This window comes from Schistocerca nitens, chromosome 4 (assembly GCF_023898315.1).
Source record: "Schistocerca nitens isolate TAMUIC-IGC-003100 chromosome 4, iqSchNite1.1, whole genome shotgun sequence".
In the NCBI taxonomy this organism is placed as follows: Eukaryota; Metazoa; Arthropoda; class Insecta; order Orthoptera; family Acrididae; genus Schistocerca; species Schistocerca nitens.
The window spans coordinates 374917648-374940375 of NC_064617.1; the positions used below are offsets into that span (position 1 = coordinate 374917648).

Consider the following 22728-nt stretch of genomic DNA (forward strand, 5'->3'; position numbering starts at 1 on the left):
GGGAAGGCAGAAAGGTGGAAGGAGTATATAGAGGGTTTATACAAGGGCGATGTACTTGAGGACAATATTATGGAAATGGAAGAGGATGTAGATGAAGACGAAATGGGAGATACGATACTGCGTGAAGAGTTTGACAGAGCACTGAAAGACCTGAGTCGAAACAAGGCACCGGGAGTTGACAACATTCCATTAGAACTACTGATGGCCTTGGGAGAGCCAGTCATGACAAAACTCTACCATCTGGTGAGCAAGATGTATGAGACAGGCGAAATATCCACAGACTTCAAGAAGAATATAATAATTCCAATCCCAAAGAAAGCAGGTGTTGACAGATGTGAAAATTACCGAACTATCAGTTTAATAAGTCACAGTTGCAAAACACTAACGCGAATTCTTTGCAGACGAATGGAAAAACTGGTAGAAGCGGACCTCGGGGAAGATCAGTTTGGATTCCGTAGAAATGTTGGAACACGTGAGGCAATACTAACCTTACGACTTATCTTAGAAGAAAGATTAAGGAAAGGCAAACCTACGTTTCTAGCATTTGTAGACTTAGAGAAAGCTTTTGACAATGTTGACTGGAATACTCTCTTTCAAATTATGGAGTTGGCAGGGGTAAAATACAGGGAGCGAAAGGCTATTTACAATTTGTACAGAAACCAGATGGCAGTTATAAGAGTCGAGGGGCATGAAAGGGAAGCAGTGGTTGGGAAAGGAGTGAGACAGGGTTGTAGCCTCTCCCCGATGTTATTCAATCTGTATATTGAGCAAGCAGTAAAGGAAACAAAAGAAAAATTCGGAGTAGGTATTAAAATTCATGGAGAAGAAGTAAAAACTTTAAGGTTCGCCGATGACATTGTAATTCTGTCAGAGACAGCAAAGGACTTGGAAGAGCAGTTGAACGGAATGGACAGTGTCTTGAAAGGAGGATATAAGATGAACATCAACAAAAGCAAAACGAGGATAATGGAATGTAGTCGAATTAAGTCGGGTGATGCTGAGGGGATTAGATTAGGAAATGAGACACTTAAAGTAGTAAAGGAGTTTTGCTATTTAGGGAGTAAAATAACTGATGATGGTCGAAGTAGAGAGGATATAAAATGTAGACTGGCAATGGCAAGGAAATCGTTTCTGAAGAAGAGAAATTTGTTAACATCGAGTATAGATTTAAGTGTCAGGAAGTCGTTTCTGAAAGTATGTGTATGGAGTGTAGCCATGTATGGAAGTGAAACATGGACGATAACCAGTTTGGACAAGAAGAGAACAGAAGCTTTCGAAATGTGGTGCTACAGAAGAATGCTGAAGATAAGGTGGGTAGATCACGTAACTAATGAGGAGGTATTGAATAGGATTGGGGAGAAGAGAAGTTTGTGGCACAACTTGACTAGAAGAAGGGATCGGTTGGTAGGACATGTTTTGAGGCATCAAGGGATCACAAATTTAGCATTGGAGGGCAGCGTGGAGGGTAAAAATCGTAGAGGGAGACCAAGAGATCAATACACTAAGCAGATTCAGAAGGATGTAGGTTGCAGTAGGTACTGGGAGATGAAGAAGCTTGCACAGGATAGAGTAGCATGGAGAGCTGCATCAAACCAGTCCCAGGACTGAAGACCACAACAACAACACAACTCATTACCCTTATAGGAAGTAATTTTGTAAATAATGTTTTCCATTTAAGACATGAATTCAAAGATTAGATCAATTCCTCGCAAGATATTTTGGTCTGGCAAAACGACACCGAAAAGACGATGTCGTCGAGGAGAAAATGAAAACTAAAGCACTAAGCACATACTCATAAAAATAAAGACCTAACTGTTTTTTAAAAAAATGTAAAAAAAAGTTATTTGTAGGTATTCCTATGTTGTTTACTCCCATTTCCTTGGCAGTTTTTTTCCAAATGTTGCTTTTTTCTGGTACTATTTGTATAATGTTCATCTTGAAGCTCTTGTAACCCTGGATATTCAGTTACACACAGTTAACTTTTCCTCGCCTAGCACCATTTTAGTAAACAAAATTCCGTTTCACGCGTCAAAGGAGCTGCGGTTTGGATGACGTGTACCGTCGCGACGCTTGCTGTACCTCACTGGCGGAACTGCGCGACGCCGCACTGCGCCCCATAGCTCGCCAGTTGGTCGGGCTTTGCTTCACGCTGCTGCTCTGCGCCACTGACACTGTTGTTGCTGGTCTCATTCGACTTCGTATAAGCAATATTAGGTGGCGCTGCGCCGCAGCGCGCTCCTGCACTGCACTTCAGCTCATTGCGGTCTTACCTTTACACAAATTTGATTATCAGCGATTATGCCATGTATTTCTACAGCCTTCACTTTGGAAGTGTGCAAAATATCTATTAATTATACATCCGTCAGTAGTAACACATGTAAGTAAGCTGGTGGCATTAACGATACTAGTTTAGAACTGGGAGGGCTTTGTATATTATTAATGTTATCAGCAAGAGCCATAGGAATGTTTGACATGATGTTTAGATTTAAAATTACTTTTAGTTTTAATGACACAGTCTAGCCCCTTCGCTAGTAAGTAACAATGAACAGAAAGCAATGTAGTACTGGGTGTACTTTATGTAATTTAGGTAAGCCATACAATATAGGTGCAATAGGATTCAGCAGTATGGTGAAGTAGTTTGGATTAACTTTCTGATGTTAACACTCCCTGTGGAACTAAATATGTTGCGTTGCAGTTAGCTTCTGTTGCTATAGTCATTAGGGTTGAGGAGACCACACCCTGCCTATCTGACCCATGCTAATTTAGGCAAATATGTGACCAATTTCTGAAAAAACTATTTGATGCATGACCTTAATATTTTTACTGTATGCTAATAGAGTCAACTGTACTATAATTTACCGTATCCATTTTATAGTTTTTAAGAAATACTTTTTTAATAAACTGCGGAAGCTATGGCTCTCAAAGTTATTTGTCACTGATTTGTTGTGGAAGTGGGACGATGACGATTATACTGCTGCTTACCTAGTGTATAGTTAAAATAGTCAGTGCCCTATCTGTAGTGCAGTAGCTGTCACATTAATAACTGACTTCTATCTTTTCAGTCCTAAAGTATGGAGATTTCAGTAATGAAAAGTAGAGTTAAGACGGTGGTTTTAATGCTTTAGGTTTTCTACATTGTCTCTACTTCCCTCTGACACAACGCACGTAACGTTCATTCAACCATGTGGAATTGTCAGGAATGTCCTCTTTTGTGATGTTGTTGCATCTTGTTCAGTATTGGCGGACCATGGGAGACCCATTCATCACTTTATTGTTCGTATTGTTAACACCAAATCTCGTCACCCATAGTGATATTTTCCCGAAGAGAACTGTCCGCGTTTTCGTTTTAGTCAAGGTACGGCAGGCGTCCACGAGTAATTCTTTTTGCTCGGGGGCCAAACTTTGCTCACACTTCCTCTTCTTCAAAACACTGTATAGAATGCTTAAACCATTGACTTAGAGATGTTCTGTACATTGCTTCAATGCCTTTTGTGACACTTTGTACAGCCTGAACACAACTGATTCGTCGAATACACACTGTTGTTTACAGCTGTTAGTTCAAGCTACCGCTGTAGTTACTGCTCTGCGTCGCTTACACTCAAGTCTGGGATCTCTTAGGCCTGATGGTGTATGTTCAACACTGCATTACGTATCAGAGGATAGTGCGCTGTACTTGGAACAATCGTCTCCAAGGTTCGAAACCGCGATAAGGTGTACAGTCCCGATGCATTGACATGGTATGACAAGAACCTGCAACGTTGTCTCAATGAGGAGTATAGTCTAGAGCATAGAGGTCCGAATCTCGATGTCAGGACTGTTGCTCCGATCTCTTGGTACGAAACACGGGATCAATACTAGATCCCTCTATATCTTGGGGTAGCAGTCTTAGCAGCCAATTTTGAAAGAAAAATCTTTTTTCTGCGGACTCAGTTCGAGATCTGGGGCCCAATGGTGCTAAGCAGAAGTACAGCAGAAGTACAGATTCAGAGATCGGCAAAATTTGCTACAAACTAACGACACTGGAATTTCCACTCACGCCATGAGATGCAATCACAAAATATGACGGCAGTAAAAAAAATTATAGTGATATTAGTTTCATAACTCAAGTTCAGAACCGATCAAACTCTACTGCCTGCGTGATGAGAGGTCACGCTTGTGTACTATTCTGAATCTCCATCCTCCCCTGGGGGTGAGAACGGAAGGGAAGATGAGACGTGGGCGGACGAGAGGGTGATATAATGAGTAGGCGACCTCTGCGTGAGATAGTCTAGTCAAGGCGTTACATTCCACAAACTGCACTTAGGAAATTTGTCCCAGCATTGAATTTTCTATGATGCTCGTCATCACGGTGGTGACTGTTGATAAATGATGATCGTTGTCATGGGGAGCCCAAATGGGATAAAGTGAACAAAGCGCATGGTGAATTTAATTAATTAATTTATATACTGCTTCGAAGTACTGTAACATTTCCGTAAATAATACTTGCTCTGTCTAACGAAACGACAGGAACGATCCTATGATGCCATGTCTGGTACAGTCGTCGGAAGTAATTATTTTTTAATGGAGCTGTCCGCAATCCGAAGTTTTATTGGGACAATAGACTGGTCTAGTTCGTAAGTGATATACAGATGGTGAGTTCTTGGTTCAAACTCGAGAAGTGAGTCACCCATGTACTTAAATCATGGTCTAATTTTAACATAGAATTAGAAAGACTGAAAGTTGATTGTCTCACACACTCTAAACGTCACCAGAATAGCTGTGACGGAATAACAGGCAACAGCTGGAAAAGGGTGTCAGAAACTGCTACTAACTAAATTATTTTTTTAAAAATGTATGTTCAATGTTAAAAACATAGTTGACGACCAGAATAACTGTCAACAGTATTTCATAAATCATCAGTTCTACAAATGAAGTGTCGTTGCTTAATACGCAATTAGTGTTGTGAATTGACGATAATGCTGCAAGTTGTTTAACTGGTAATTAACTATTTCTGTTCGCAATGACCAGTAATTTGTTTTTTGTTGACATATTTAATCTGTGTGATTACAGAAATGAAAAAGCCAAGTATCTGAATATATAAAGTATATTTTAATAAGTTACAATATCATCATATAATTCAAGATCACATTCTTCATGCGATTTATTAATAGATTCATCAATAGATTCATGACGACGAGTATTTGTCATCAGCGTGGTTGGTTGTGCGGCTTCATCAGTAGACTCATCAACGGCTTCGTCAACAGATTCGTCATTAGATTCTTTAATAGGTTCGCCACTAGGTGAGCTTGTCATCAGCTTATATGGCTGTGCAGTCGAACCTGTTGACAACATAAATATCATATCGGTTAAATGAATAATGCTTACCTCCACAGACAGTATAGTGAAAACAAGCAAAGTAAACTCGTAAAAGCATCACAGTGTCACTGTTTTAACCCCATTCTAAACATTATCATCATCAGTGGCCATTTTACACCCACTACTGAATAAAACCGTCCTGCTGCTCCCAACAGTTTCCAGTCTCTCGTTTCCATGTTACAGTAGGTCGGTGTCTCAGTCTTCTCTTATTCGTTGGAATTCAGCAAAGAACTTATTTCGTTCATCTACACATTCTGAACACATACATTTCATTTACATTACAGTCATAATTAAGTCACCACCGCTTTTGTGGCACTAAAGCTACATCTTCAGGTGAAGATATAACTAAAACGTTAGAGCGGAAAAGCTCGAAACCTTTTTTCCCCAGAATTCGTTGTCCGTCAGAAGAAAACACCTCTAAAAGCCGGTATGTCATCGAATAAAACAGCCGGTACTGTTCTAATAATAAAGGACTAATTACCGCTAAAACGCTTCACTAATACCCAAGATGACTACTTACAGCTGTGTTTGCCCTACCTGCAAGATTGTCTTAGCCCCCCCTTTTTATCGCCCACTGGGCAACCCACCGTTTCCTACTCGATCTGTACTATTTTCCTGCAACAGTTAATAACAACTAAAATACATTATTTAAAAAACTTCCCAGTTTCAAACATGGTCCCTTAATACGGCTTAAATTTTCATTTTCTTTGAAATAATTCACAGTAATAAAGGAAATTTTCCCGTGTTCTATGCCAATGCCTCCATCGATTTTTGCATAGAGGAAGAATATTCATTGGTTTCTGTTGACATTTTATCACCTGTGGAGATAAAACAATAAACATCATAGAGTGGAAGGTGCGTGGCAGAGAGTCTTAAATACATAAAGTAACAGCAACATGCATCAGATCACTTATGTTCTCCACATTAACTTTTGAGAACATTTCTTCTCTATTATTCATGATCAGATGCACCTCTGTTTTGTATCTGTCCTTTCTGCTGCATCAATTTTGGATTGATGATCTATACCTCGTAGATTAACTAGATTAAGTTCTACTTGTAGATCATTTCCGTCTTTATGGGGTCCAATTCCTATTTTAATAAGCTACCGTATGTACATTTATTTAGCCCAGCCCAGAGATCACTTCCTCAGAATGCTAAGTTTATCTCAAACAATTCAAAATTATGGATATAATTCAAAAAGTATGAATATTATTGCACGCCGGTCGAAGTGGCCGTGCGGTTAAAGGCGCTGCAGTCTGGAACCGCAAGACCGCTACGGTCGCAGGTTCGAATCCTGCCTCGGGCATGGATGTTTGTGATGTCCTTAGGTTATTTAGGTTTAACTAGTTCTAAGTTCTAGGGGACTAATGACCTCAGCAGTTGAGTCCCATAGTGCTCAGAGCCATTTGAACCATTTTTGAATATTATTGCAAATCAGTATAATGAGTCATGGTGGCAAATTAATAACGCGAATTCTTTACAGAACAATGGAAAAACTGCTAGAAACCAACGTTGGGGAGAATCAGTATGGACCTCGGAGAAATGCAGGAACACATGACGCAATACTGACCCTACGACTTACGTTACAAGATAGGTTTAGGACACCAAACTTATATTTATAAGATTTGTAGACTTAGGGATAGCTTTCCACAGCGACAACTGGAATACTTTATTTGAAATTCAGAGAGGTTAGAGGGGTAAAATACACAGACCGAAAGGCTATTTGCAACATGTACAGAAACAAGACGGCAGTTATATGAGTCTATAAGAATGAAAAAGGAAGCAGTGATTGCGAAGGGAGTGAGACAGGGTATTAGCCTATCCCCGATGTTATTGAATGCGTACATTGAGAAGCCAGTAAAGGAAAGCGAAGAAAAAATTTTAGAAGGAATTAAAATACACGGAGCATAAATAAAAACTTTGAGATTTGCCGATGACATATAATTCTGTCAGGGACGGGAAAGGATTTGGAAGAGCAGTTGAACGGAATGGGCAGTGTCTTGAAAGGGCGATATGAGATGAACATCAACAGAATCAAAAAAAGAATAATGGAATATGGCCGAATTAAACCGGGTGATGCTGAACGAATTAGATTAGAAAAAAGAGACACTTAAAGTAGTAGATGGGTTTTGGTATTTGGGCAGTGTAACAATTTAAATGGTTCAAATGGCTCTGAGCACTATGGGACTCAAAATCTTAGGTCATAAGTCCCCTAGAACTTAGAACTACTTAAACCTAACTAACCTAAGGACATCACACACACCCATGCCCGAGGCAGGATTCGAACCTGCGACCGTAGCAGTCCCGCGGTTCCGGACTGCAGCGCCGGAACCGCTAGACCACCGCGGCCGGCAGTGGAATAATTGATGACGGTCGAAGTAAGGAGTTATAAAGTGTGGAATGGCAATGGCAAGGAAATCGTTTCTGAGGAAGAGAAATTTGTTAACTCGAATGTAAATTTAAGAGTTAATAAGCCTTATTTTGTGAATTCGTCCATTGCTTTTTGGTAGAACAATTCCGTACTTAGGACACTGTTTTTGTTCTACTGGAGAAGAAAAACAGTGTATTTCTTTTCAATCTTAAATGTTACAAAGTCTTTTCTGAAACTATTGGTATTGGGTGTTGCCATGTATGTAAGTGAAACATGGGCTATAAACGGTTCAGACGAAAAGAGAATAGTAGCTTTTAAAATGTGGTGTTACAGAAGAATGCTGAAGATTAGATGGGTAGATCAGATAACTATTGAGGAGGTACTGAATAGAACTGGGGAGGGAGGGGGGGGGGGGAGAATTTGTGTCACAACCAGACTAGAAGAAGGGATCGGTTGATTGTAGACGTTCTGCGACATCAAGGAACCCCCAGCTTAGTGCTGGAGGCAAGTGTGGGAGGTAAAAACCATAGAGGAAGACCAAGAGATGAATACAGTTACCAGGTTCAGAAGGATGTAAGTTGCAGTAGTTATTCGGAGATAAAGAGGCCTGCACGGGGTAGAGTAGCGTGGAGTTCTGCATAAAACCGATCTTCCACCTGAAGACAACGACACAGTACAAAAGGCTGAAGATGCATCTGAAAACTGACAGTCATAGAGGCTCAGAGCTCTCCGTTTCTCTTGGGCTGCCAAAGGGACGGCGCCTACTCGTTATCAATTTTTTTTCCAAATTTATTGTATTCGTAACGCCTTCACCAGAAATGAAACTGACGGAAATAGGAACTCCCGATGGCCTAGGTTAAAAGAAAAAAAGGAGCGTTTTTTGCCCGGATCGGCCGAGACATTAGCCGTTTATGTAAGCGTCGATTCCGTGCCGAGATTGGCTCCTAGGAAGGAGTAGAGACAGGTGATGCAGGGGACAGGAGATCGTAACATTATGCAGAAACTCTTAACTTTATTTTCAGTTTTTACCTTACTTGCTTTTCAAATAAACTGAAACAATGCTCATTATATTGTGTCTACTAATATTTTCACAAAAGGCATGAAAAGGAAAGACAAATTTGGGACTGCAAATAAATTTCGACGAAGCGATTATAAGTCGTCCACGAGAACTTCGTATACAAAAGTAAATAATTTTATTATTTTACAATTGATAATTTGCACGCGATGGGATAATATTCATCATAAAAATAGGGGAAGTTGTAGTTTACTTGCCTTTTGCGCGCGTTGTAAAATCCTCATTTTTGCCGTTATACTTTTTTTGAAAGTTTCTAATTGAAAACAAACTTCGTTTACGTTCCTAAAAAGTTGTCTCTTGTCGCATAGTTTGACAACAAAATCATGCGTAACGGATCACTTCGTCAAATATTGGTGAGGATAGCTCGTGACTAACAATGGAATGTACTTCAATCAAGTCTTCTACGAACATTATGTCTTTTCTTCTCGCGAAAGATAGAACCAATTTTAAAAACTTTCTGGCCAATCACCTTAGCTGATGGTAAAAAATAGACGTTTCCAGGTGGCATCAGGGGTGTGAATTACAGGGGGGAAACGCTTTAATACTGTACGATGACAATCTTTCTTCATCTTGAGAAATCCCGCCGTATAACTGTGGATCTCTTGTTCTCCCCTCTAGTTGATTAACATAAAAGATTGGTCATAGGGCTTCATAATGTCAAATACAATACAGTACGGACTATCTCGTTTCATTTGTGGTGTAAGTAAACTAAAAATAAAAACATTAAAATAAAGCTTCCGTAAAGGAACTCGAACACACGACCATTAGATTACCCTTCTGCCCTTTTCCGCATCTCCAACCACTCCCTGGAAGCTACACCGACATAAATGGCATACCTCATCCAGCACGCAGCAATACGGCTATTTTTTCTAAATGCTTGGCGGTCTGGAGCTCCGCTTTCTGTGACTCGTTTTTTTCCAAGTGTCCGTGTGAGTCAGGAAAAAAGGTGCAAGCATTGAGGGACGTCGGTATTAGTGATTCCGCACAAGAAACTTCGTATAGTAAATTCCCTGTTCCGAATTGTTTTCACGATAGAATATTTGATGTACTTTATTATTTTCTGTATTATTCAGACATTGTCATTGTTTACGATACACCACATGAGTGTAGAGGAAGTTAAGGAGAGCAATTTGATACAAGAAGGGAAACTCCCTGAAATTGGCCTATCAAATCTACCTAAGCTACAGTGCATTAGCATCTTGCGAGAGCTTAAATATAGTCGAGCTCTATTCTCGGAAAATATTAGTCCTAGAAAAAAATGGATACTACCTTTTCTTGTAGGAAGTTTAATGTAGTATAATATTGTACTGTGATACGTTTTCCCTGTAGATTGTGGTTTTCGTGTTATTCAAGAAAAACGTACTAAAGTTGTTGAAATGCGTACTATCTCGTAAACCATTCGGAATAAGTCATATGATCCTATGAAGTTTTCTGTTCAGAATTACTAATACTGCCATTCGTCAAAACATTTACCTTTCCTCCTGACTCACCTTGTACTTAGATGAAATCAGTGATGAGTAGCCACACCCACTTGTTAGCCAACGCTTCGTGCGCCAAGTTTAGCTGTTTACGGCCAGGCTTGTTACATCACTTCCTCTGTGGTGTCAGCCTCGCCCCCACACCTCGTGTTGAGTGTGTTGTTGCCCAGCCACGCGATCATAAATCGTGTGGATATTTTGTACACGGACACATCTCCTTATGTATAGAAGTATTGGTCCTTCAGCAATAAACAGAGTTGTGTGACATTATTGCAAAATTACAAAAAAGAAATTAATCCAAGATTACCCTTACACTTTGAGCTATAAGAGAAACTGAATGCGAAACAGGGTAAGCAGACTTAAAAAAAATTGTAGAAGAGCTTTTACTTTATCTTCTTCACACTCACTTTAAGAAATACTTAATAACTGCTTCAGCAATGTCCAATGTAGTTAACTGAGATCAAGTAAAAATCAGACTTAAAGGATAAGTTGAGTTAAGCGGATGTGCCTAGATTTTACACTACTGGCCATTAAAATCGCTACACCAAGAAGAAATGCAGATGATAAACGGGTATTCATTGGACAAATATATTATACTAGAACTGACATGTGATTACATTTTCACGCAATTTGGGTGCATAGATCCTGAGAAATCTGTACCCAGAACAACCACATCTGGCCGTAATAACGGCCTTGATACGCCTGGGCATTGAGTCAAACAGAGCTCGGATGGCGTGTACAGGTACAGCTGCCCATGCAGCTTCAACACGATACCGCAGTTCTTCAAGAGTAGTGACTGGCGTGTTGTGACGAGCCAGTTGCTCTGCCACCATTGACCAGACGTTTTCAACTGGTGAGAGGTCTGGAACATGTGCTGGCCAGGGCAGCAATCGAACATTTTCTGTATCCAGAAAGGCCCGTACAGGACCTGAAACATGCGGTCGTGCATTATCTTGCTAAAATGTAGGGTTTCGCAGGTACTGAATGAAGGCTACAGCCATGGGTCGTAACACGTCTGAAATGTAACGTCCACTGTTCAAAGTGCCATCAATGCGAACAAGAGGTGACCGAGACGTGTAACCAATGGCACCCCATACCATCAAGCCAGGTGATACACCAGTTTGGCGATGACGAATAAAGGCTTCCAATGTGCGTTCACCGTCATGTCGCCAAACATGTATGCGATCATCATGATGCTGTAAACAGAACTTGGAGTCATCTGAAAAAGTGACGTTTTGCCATTCGTGCACCCAGGTTCGTCGTTGAGTACACCATCGCAGGCGCTCCTGTCTGTGATGCAGCGTAAAGGGTAACGGCAGCCATGGTCTCCGAGCTGATAGTCCATGCTGCAGCAAACGTCGTCGAACTGTTTGTGCAGATCGTTGTTGTCTTGCAAACGTCCCCATCTGTTGACCGAGGGACCGAGACGTGGCTGCACGATCCGTTACAGCCATGTGGATAAGATGCCTGTCATCTCGACTGCTAGTGATACGAGGCCGTTGGGATCCAGCACGTCGTTCCGTATTACCCTCCTGAACCCACCGATTTCATATTCTGCTAACAGTCATTGGATCTCGACCAACGCGAGCAGCAATGTCGCGAAACGATAAACCCCAAGCACAATAGGCTACAATCCGACCTTTATCAAAGTCGGAAACGTGATGGTACGCATTTCTCCTTCTTACACGAAGCATGACAACAACGTATCACCAGGCAACGCCGGTCAACTGCAGTTTGTGTATGAGAAATCGGTTGGAAACTTTCCTCGTGTCGGCACGTTGTAGGTGTCACCACCGGCGCCAACCTTGTGTGAATGCTCTGAAAAGCTAATCATTTGCATATCACAGCATCTTCTTCCTCTCGGTTAAATTTCGCATTTGTAGCACGTCATCTTCGTGGAGTAGCAATTTTAATGGCCAGTAGTGTATAAATAATGAACAATTTTCAGATACAATTCACCCGTGAGTTTGAAATTCATTTTAGTCTATTTTAGGTGCTGCTCAGTATGCATGAAAATCAATACTTAGCACCGCAATTCAAGTACCTACCGTCTTATAGCATTCACAAATTGAATGTCAGTTGTTTAGTACCCTTGCCCTTTCACATTACAAAAAAACGTTGGGAAACTTGCAATAAAATCTTCTCCGGATTCGTGCCACGCCTATCCGCAGTGTGTTTGTTATGTTTCGAAAACATAGAGAAAACTGGGAAGAAGAAGAAGAAGAAGAAGAAGAAGATCGGAAAAGAGGAAAATTGATAAGGGGAGAGACGGTTGTTGAGAGCGTGGTAGTGGTAGTTGAAGGACTGGGCACTTGGCGAGACAAAACGTTGAGAGATGGACTAATGACATGCTGTGCTGAATTCCTCTTGCTAAGCAAAGGTGAAAGGCCTATTGGCGGACGAATGAAGGACATAACGAAGTAAGAAGGACAAAACTGAAATGTGTAAAGTGGAGTCTCATAGTGTAACGGGAGACCTAGAGGGAAAGGTAACCGAACAGAAGAACTCCCATCAATGATAGGGCTGTGTTAGGGAACGTCCAGAAAAATTTAGCTCATATGACGATTAATAATGTTCCAGTGAACTTGAAGATGAGAGCCTCCAATACTTTTGTCCGACCAGTAACAACTGTAGAAACACTGCCGCGAGCTGGACTGTTTGCAGTGGGGCGTAACGGCTGGCGCCGCTCGCTGTCGCGCAGCGAAACGCCAATTCAAACCCGACCATAGATAACTACTAGTTATTCAGTATTTACCATGACGCACAGGAGAAAGGTCGAGAAAGCTATAACGCCAGACAACGGCTACCGAGATACATCCCGCGAGACGTGATATGGATTGTTACACGGGTGGAGTAAGTGGAAATGTCGGACAAGTTAATAAAGTGCAACATTTGGCCGCATCATGTCCTTCGTCGCTCGTCGGGCTCTCATACGAAGTAGAGGATAATGACTTCATCAAGAAGACAGAAGTGGAAAGACGTCATCTATGTCCTCCGTATGAAGCAGGTCGGCGATGAGGATCTCTCGTTCAAGCAAAAGCTTAGAGACGGGGCGCCTACCTTCGATGTTCGTCGTAGCGAAGAGGATGTCACAACACGACAGAAGGCGAGGATCCACCAGCGCTGCCGCCGGAGGACTACTGACAACATCCAGATCCAGGGTGCCGTTGTCGGCTCCGATAAGGTCTTATGAAACAGCCAGTCACTAGCTGTCACACTAGGTTATCATAACAGGAAGAGGGGAGTAAAGACGTGGCGCGACTGACATAAAGTGAATTAGGGTATAATTTCGAAACATATTTATTAAGATAAGCTTTTGACGATGTTGGCTGGAATACTCCCTTTCAAATTCTGAAGGTGGCAGGGAGCGAAAGGCTATTTACAATTTGTACAGAAACCAGATGGCAGCTTTAAGAGTCGAGCGACACGAAAGGGAAGCAGTGGTTGGGAATGCAGTGAGACAGGGTTGTAGCCTCTCCTCGATGTTATTCAATTTGTATATTGAGCGAGCAGTGAACGAAGCAAAAGGAAAATTCGGAGTAGGTATTAAAATCCATGGAGAAGAAATAAAAACTTTGAGGTTCGCCGATGACATTGTAATTCTGTCAGAGACATCAAAGGGCTTGGAAGAGCAGTTGAACGGAATGGATAGTGTCTTGAAAGAAGGATGTAAGATGAACATCAACAAAAGCAAAACGAGGATAACGGAATGTAGACGAATTAACTCGGGTGATGCTGAGGGAATTAGATAAGGAAATGAGACACTTAAAGTAGTAAAGGAGTTTTGCTATTTGGGGAGCAAAATAACTGATGATAGTCGAAGTAGAGAGGATATTAAATGTAGACTGGCAATGGCAAGAAAAGCGTTTCTGAAGAAGAGAAATGTGTTAACATCGAGTATGGATTTAAGTGTCAGGCAGTCGTTTCTGAAAGTATTTGTATGAAGTGTAGCCATGTATGGAAGTGAATCTTGAACGATAAACCGTTTGGACAAGAAGAAAATAGAAACTTTTGAAATGTGGTACTACAGAAGAATGATGAAGATTAGATGGGTAGATCACATAACTAATGAGGAGGTACTGAATAGGATTGGGGAGAAGAGAAATTTGTGGCACAACTTGACTAGAAGAAGGGATCGGTTGGTTGGACATGTTTTGAGGCATCAAGGGATCACAAATTTAGCATTGGAGGGCAGCGTGGAGGGTAAAAATCGTAGAGGGAGACCAAGAGATGAATACACTAAGCAGATTCAGAAGGATGTAGGTTTCAGTAGTTACTGGGAGATGAAGAAGCGTGCACAGGATAGAGTAGCATGGAGAGCAGCATCAAACCAGTCTCAGCACTGAAGACAACAACAACAACATTTATTAAGATGTACCAAGTACAGACAATCTTAACAAAACAGTAATAAACTGCCGCATACTGTAAAAAGAGACTAGACTTGAACAGACTGTGAATCAGAGTCAATACCCAAGCCGATGAAAAACGTGTAAACTAATAGCCACTGATATGGCAGATCGAAAGACGTATCAATCATATTTTTTTTTAGAATTCCAAAAATAACTGGAAAACATATATGCCGCAGAAAATCATTAACTGACATTAACAGAAATACTAGCCATCAGGCAGCAAAATTACCCGCTCCTCATAACAGCGTTAATTTCAAACCATACGAAAGGATTTAACGAAACCTTTGAAATGTACCAATATTCAAAATGGGATACTAATAATTAACATCAGTGCGTTAAAATAACAGTTAGGAAAATCATTATGTGAAGCACTCAGTAAGCCAGTCTTAGCCAACTATTTGGAACAATACGTCCAACTCTTTGAAACGCGCAGCCTCCAAGAATCCTTGACAGGCAATTAACATGACTGCATTAAAATGATCCCGTCAAATGCATCGTCACCTTGAGTACTTCAGGAATTAGACTTTGCAGAATAAGTATGTACTTAAACAGTACCTTGAAGTTTAAAACACGAAACATATCTTCCCTTGTTCTCTGCTGGGTCACAAGGCGCCATGTTCCTCTAACAGTCACAACAGATCCGCTCCAGCTGTGTTTCACGAAAGTTACATCACTTCCGCCATAATTTACTTTTTCATCACGTTGTGCATCCACCACCTTCAAGTCTGAAGAGCAGTAGAGTGCTCCACCGGATAAGTCATAACTACAGTGTGTAAACTTTTAGATGGCAGACCTCTCCCTAGTCCTGAATCGGTAAACGTCGGGAGACTTCGGTAGGCACGCAGTTTCGACTGCTGCCAAAATTACGTAGCTGACTGTGTTGTACAAGGTAGCCATTGTCGTCGGCTTCGTTATTGTTTTGCGCTGTACTGTTCTGCGTGTCTTTATTGTGCAGTTGTGCTAAACATGATCAAAATGAGTGAAGAGGCAGTTCCTGGCCCATCTCTGGAGTCGCCAACAACCCCTACCGGTAGGCCTACGGTTAGAAGGAAACCAGTATTACGTAGCGATGCTCGCAAAATTATGTTGCGTGTGATTGAATGCTGCGAAAGGGAAAGGGAGCAGAGAAAATTGCTTCACCCCATTTACAAATCTTCATTGAGAGCTGCTACATACACGGTGTGGCCGTGCGGTTCTAGGTGCTACAGTCTGGAACCGCGTGACCGCTACGGTCGCAGGTTCGAATCCTGCCTCGGGCATGGATGTGTGTGATGTCCTTAGGGTAGTTAGTTTTAAGTAGTTCTAAGTTCTAGCGGACTGATGACCACAGCAGTTAAGTCCCATAGTGCTCAGAGCCATTTGAACCATTTTTTTTGCTACATACACAGGACAAAGCATGCGTAGCATTGGAAGATTCAAACAGTTTTCCAAGAATCATCCTGGCTTATCACCACAAACGCCTAGCAAGAAAAGGTGAGTTTCCATTTCAGATATTTTGTTCGTGATCACTTTGAAGGAGCCCCCTATTTCGTCCGAATTACCTTATATTTCATTTTTCCTTGCTACCGTATTGCTGGTTACTGTATTATTTCGAAACACATTCATATTACTGTACATTTCCAAATTCAAAACGTACAGAGGGCAGACATACATACATTCATTTATATACCAGGGCTATTCCGAAAGTAAGGTCCGATCGGTCACGAAATGGAAACGACTATGAAAATCCGATAAAGCTTAGCACAGATGTGTTGGGTAGTGTCTCTAGTATAACCCCAGTTAGCACCACGTCTCTCTTCTCATTTCTGAGCTCGCAGTGAGTGCGTAAAGATGTCTAGAAAATAGTGTCCGCCGCCAAGTACGAGGGCCTGGTGAGAAATTTCCCCTGAAGCTATGCAGCTAACATTACATAACTGTCGTGCTGTTTCGTCTTCAAGACAATTCTCAGCCGCATTCTGCAGGGGCAATGAAGATGCTCCTGCATCGTTTTCAAATGGAAATGTGAGATTACCCACAATACAGCCCGTAATTGTCTCCCTCTGAGTTTCAGCTCAGGTCACATGAACCGCTGGTTATGAAGACAACATTTCGGCACAAGACAACGAGCCGCAGGCCAGCGTAGAGAATTGGCGGAGAGCACTGGCGGCTGCCTTCTATAGCGAGGGTATGGGAAAGTTGGTACAACGCTACGATACACGTCTAAGTCGGGTCGGCGACTATGGAGATAAGTAGCTGCAAGGTGTATCTAACTGTTGCAAATAAAACATTTTTGATATTTACCGTGGTTTCCATTTCGCGACCTATCGGACCTTACTTTCGGAATAGCCCTCGTATATAGAGATTGACCGTTACGTTATACTATATGACCTGTTTAAGTACATTTAAATTTCATAATTAATAGTTTAACATTGCGGGGAATGAAATAAAAAATTGCGAGCAGTGGGAATCAAACCCGGGTCCGCTGCATGACAAGCCTTTACCTAATCAGTTGGGCTACGCATGCAACAGTAATCTAAATGTTGAAAGATTGTCTATTACTCTTTTCGGGCGTCCGGAGAATAACTCACGAAAGTTTCATTGCAATCAAATGAACGGTTTGTGAGCGCATAGTAGATAAACATACATACATTCATTTTTATATACACTGTGTTACAGAAAGGTACGGCCAAACTTTCAGGAAACATTCCTCGCACACAAATAAAGAAAAGATGTTATGTGGACATGTGTCCGGAAACGCTTAATTTCCATGTTAGAGCTCATTTTAGTTTCGTTCTTCCACCTACGCTCAATGGAGCACGTTATCATGATTTAATACGGGATACTCTACCTGTGCTGCTAGAACATGTGCCTTTACAAGTACGACACAACATGTGGTTCATGCACGATGGACCTGGTGCACATTTCAGTCGAAGTGTTCGTACGCTTCTCAACAACAGATTCGGTGACCGATGGATTGGTAGAGGCGGACCAATTCCATGGCCTCCACGCTCTCCTGACCTCAACCCTCTTGACTTTCATTTATGGGGGCATTTGAAAGCTCTTGTCTACGCAACCACGGTACCAAATGTAGAGACTCTTCACGCTCGTATTGTGGACGGCTGTGATACAATACGCCATTCTCCAGGGCTGCATCAGTGCATCAGGGATTCCATGCGACGGAGGGTGGATGCATGTATCCTCGCTAGTGGAGGACATTTTGAACATTTCCTGTAACAAAGTGTTTGAAGTCACGCTGGTACGTTCTGTTGCTGTGTGTTTCCATTCCACGGTTAATGTGATTTGAAGAGAAGTAATAAAATGAGCTCTAACATGGAATGTAAGCGTTTCCGGCCGGACACATGTCCACATAACATATTTTCTTTCTTTGTGTGTGAGGAATGTTTGCTGAAAGTTTGGCCGTACCTTTTTGTAGCACCCTGTATAGATTTCAATGTACATGACGATTTCAGTTTCGTTTACGAACACCATTTAAAGCGAGTTTTACTTCCAAGCCTTTCGTCTGCTTTCGTGTAAGCATGACGCGCAATTTATAGTGCCAGCACTGCAACTGGTAGGCGTGCCTTGTCCCCCCCCCCCCCCCCCCCCCAGCGGCTCCTCACTCCTCGCCAGCCAATGCTTGCTTCCTCCTCTCCCCGCACTCCCCTCGCAACTCTGCCGTCTTACAGTTAACACACTGTATTAAGCTAGTGCTAATGCAGTTCATACACCAGGACTGAGACAGCTAGGGCACGTAAGACCAGTACTTGCACACTGCACAATCCACGGTCCGCCCAAGTTCGCTCCTATATCGCAACTGTCCACTTTCGTCCCAGCCGTCACTCCCAGCCCCACCCACCACCGCGCCTTCTAGCGGTAGCCGGTGCCACGTCATCTCGTCGAGCCATTTAGAAGCACAGACCATGAAATGCACCCTTACAGAAACAGAAAGTCAGAAAATAGGCGGCACCAGTGCCGATAGGGCACAGTACGTAGGCTAAATACTACGAGGTGTAGAATCCCAATCACAAGCGTCGTAAAAACCTTAGACAGAGACAGAGGACGTCGGGGTTTTCTCCAGAGAATTTAATGGCAAAGATCGTCTGCTTATAGACGGATGAGCAGGAAACTACCTGGATAGCTACTTATAGCGTCAAATGTGATATGGAGGAAATGGGGCAGCAACAGCACACACGCATGTGGACTATCAGACCAATTGTGTGATGGGATTGAAGAGTTCCTAGATAACAGAACTCAGCATGTCATTCTCAATGGAGAGAAGTCTTCCGACGTAAGAGTGATTTCAGGTGTGCCGCAGGGGAGTGTCATAGGACCGTTGCTATTCACAATATACATAAATGACGTTGTGGATGACATCGGAAGTTCACTGAGGCTTTTTGCAGATGATGCTGTGGTGTATCGAGAGGTTGTAACAATGAAAAATTGTACTGAAATGCCGGAGGATCTGCAGCGAATTGACGCATGGTGCAGGGAATGGCAATTGAATCTCAATGTAGACAAGTGTAATGTGCTGCTAATACATAGAAAGAAAGATCCTTTATCATTTAGCTACGAAATAGCAGGTCAGTAACTGGAAGCAGTTAATTGCATAAATTATCTGCGAGTACGCATTAGGAGTGATTTAAAATGGAATGATCATATAAAGTTGATCGTCGGTAAAGCAGATGCCAGACTGAGATTCATTGGAAGAATCCTAAGGAAATGCAATCCGAAAACAAAGGAAGTAGGTTACAGTACGCTTGTTCGCCCACTGCTTGAATACTGCTCAGCAGTTTGGGGTCCGTATCAGATAGGGTTGATAGAAGAGATAGAGAAGATCCAAGGGAGAGCAGCGCGCTTCGTTACAGGATCGTTTAGTAATCGCGAAAGATAAAGACAGCTCGGTACGGGCTTTCGTTGAAGTTTCGAGAACATACCTTCACCGAAAAGTCAAGCAATACATTGCTCCCTCCTACGTATATCTCGCGAGGAGACCATGAGGATAAAATCAGAGAGATTAGAGCCCACACAGAGACTGGAATAGAAGGGGGAACCGATAGGGGTACTCAAGATACCCTCGGCCACACACCGTCAGGTGGCTTGCGGAGTATGGATGTAGATGTAGATGTAGACGTGTGGAGGTGTGGCTGCGCCATGCCCCGGGCTTGCTTAACAGCAATGTAGAGAAAAAGCTGTATCTGTTGCTGCAGCTGGGTATATACAAACATAGCCTAAAACTGAATATGGGGGGGGGGGGGGAGTGGGAGGGGGAGGACAATTAAAATGTGTTCAAATGTGCGTGAATTCATAGGGGACCAAACTGCTGAGGTCATCGGTCCCTAGACTTACACACTATTTAAGCTAACATATGCTAAGAACAACACGCACACACACATGCCAGAGTGAGGAGGCGGGGGGCGCAATCCGTGACATGTCGCCTCTAACCCCGCGACCATCCCGCGCGGCGGAGGACAATTAGTTAAGCCTCTCGTAGTAAGTGGAATGGGGGCTAAAAGCACGGAAGCCAAAATCCCTTTGATTATTGGACTCCGAATGTACATTTATAGAAGTCAGAAAGACGCTACACACAGAATATCTTGGAAGAAAGCAGAACAGAACAGGACCGCAATACACCTACGTAACACATTAAATGTATTCGCAGTTACGAACTTGGACAACCGTCAGCAGGAGAAAGGAATGACGCCAATGAACATTTGTGCCGGACTGAGATTCCAACCTGGATTTCCAGCTTATGGCGAGCGTTCGCTTGTATTATTCTGAATTACGATGCTGTGTTGCTTTGAACATGCATGTCTGTCGAAATGAACTTTGCATCGTAATTCAGTAAATTTCACCACTTCTTATCACAACTTGTTTCTGTCTCTCTCTCTCTCTCTTTCTCTCTCTCTCACGCACTCACTCTCTCTCTCTCTCTCTCTCTCTCTCTCTCTCTCTCTCTCTCTCACACACACACACACGCGCACACGTTTTTGCATGCACACAATTATTATGGAAAAATATGGACAAAATTTGCCGAACTTAAAGAATTTCTCGTCCAAAATACTAGTATTATGCTCAGATATAGAAAGGCAGCTCAGAAACATACACACATATGTGCAGATAGAATTGTCACAATTTTATTTAAATATTTCAGTATTTATTTATCAAAAATACATAACGCTGTTGACAGTTGTAGTGTAAATTACGATATTCCCTTTTCCAAACGTCTTTATTATTTATCAAAAATACATATGAGCTTTGTCAGCAACATGCACACAACGATTTTGTCAAGTGTTACGACGTTATCTTCACGTCTAACTTTAATATGCATTTGGAAAAAAACAATGATTGGTGTTTGTATAAGAATTAGTGCAGGACACAACGACCCCCTCCACCCCCCCCCCCCCCCCCCCCAAAGTAGATGAAAGTATCACTAAGTTGTGTGTATTTCTGATCTATTACTACAAAAACCGCAAATTGCCTAAAATCATACGCTAAGCAGGAAAGGCAATGATAATTTTCAGTTCCCACTAAATAAACACGCATTCAGAACTCAACTCAATTAGTATTCCAGTCAGAAGCTGACTGACATTTTGAAAACCCCATAGTATGTACAGATATAGACAATACTTGTTGAACTTAATGTATTTCCACCCCTAAAAAGTTGTATCATTTTAGAAAAATACATAAACCTTTAGAGCAACTCAGACACACAGCTGCGCAGACAAAAATCTCATAATATCATTTATACATTCAAAATATCTGTATCATTTACCAAAATTACGTGATGTTTTTGATAATACTGGTGGAACGTATGGTATTTCCGCATCCAAAATGTCTTCATTATTTATCAAAAATCTATAAGCTTTGCAGCAACATGCACACAACGCTTATGTCAAGAGACACAATGTTATTTCCACATCTAACTGTAATCTGCGCTTGGAAACAGGCAATGGTTGAAGTTAGCAACACAAGTGGTACAAGAAATAACCCCCCCCCCCCCCCTAACGTCAACAAAGGACATCTCTGCCATCAACTGTGCAATGTCTACATCTAAATCCTACTTGTTCTCCTACTTTCATGAAATATAATTTTCTTTCATCTATGTTGAAAACAATTTTCAAAAATGTGCAAATGATAGAAGCAAAGGATACAGATCCGCAATTTTTCTGTGATCACAGTTTTTTGTGTCACCTCTCTTGTGAAAACTAAGTAAGTAACTAAATAAACACGCTTTCAGAACTCAACTCAATTTGTATTCCGGTCAGAAGCTGACAGTGTGTGTGCGTGTGTGTGTGTGTGTGTGTGTGAGAGAGAGAGAGAGAGAGAGAGTGTGTCCCATAACCAGACAATGGGCGTCAGCCTGTGGATGGTCAGAGGTAAAGGTAGAATTTATGCTTGAAATATGATGGTAGACGGCCAGCTTAAGGTTCAAAATGTTATTTACGCGTCGAAATTGCCTGCCTTATTGTTCTATAATAGACCAAAACATATGCGTCTAAAATAACATGCTAATCAAGCACTGCAGAAGTAGCTAAAGGTCCTCTTACGCCTAAACGAAGTTTCGTTTGCTTAGCATATTATTTTGGATAATGTGTTTTGTGCAGCTATAGAACAATAATAAAAGTAATTTCGATGTGGAAATATTTATGTTGGGGAAACCAATGTGCCCTCTTCCATGGTTCAAAGATCGAACATCGCTTGCTGCGAAGTTGATCTTTAGACGTGAAAATAATACTGTGACACTTAACATTGTGTGTGTACTGTGGATGTAGCTCACGTACTCTTGAAAAATAACACATCATATCAGATGAGCAAATTTTGTACATTGCTCCAGTATGGTCAAAGTCTTAATGTAATTTTGATAAATAATAGAGATAGCTTAGGTGTGGAGTTAACATTGTACACTTGACATAAATAATGTGTATGTGAGTTATTGACGTAAATTATGCAGTTTTCACATATAATGCTAACATTTTAATAGTGCTAACACCGTAAATCACAAGCATTGAAAACATCCTTACCTAATTTTCACAAATAATACAGACAGTTTAGATAACTATG

General features: G+C 41.7%; 1 protein-coding gene across 15 annotated transcripts in view; it reads right to left on the reverse strand.

Annotated features, from left to right (window-relative positions):
• Positions 1-5065: 5065 nt before the first annotated feature.
• LOC126253313 (uncharacterized) overlaps positions 5066-22728 on the reverse strand; it is a 155547-nt gene continuing 137884 nt past the window's right edge. For 14 of the 15 annotated variants that reach the window (XM_049954554.1, XM_049954549.1, XM_049954557.1 and 11 more), the window contains one exon: positions 5066-5318. In XM_049954554.1, the coding sequence (XP_049810511.1) occupies positions 5089-5318 (230 nt within the window). In that variant the 3' untranslated portion in view covers positions 5066-5088. Of the gene's footprint in view, positions 5319-10291; positions 10497-22728 lie in introns of all 15 variants that reach the window. The other variant, XR_007545940.1, reaches the window with a different exon arrangement.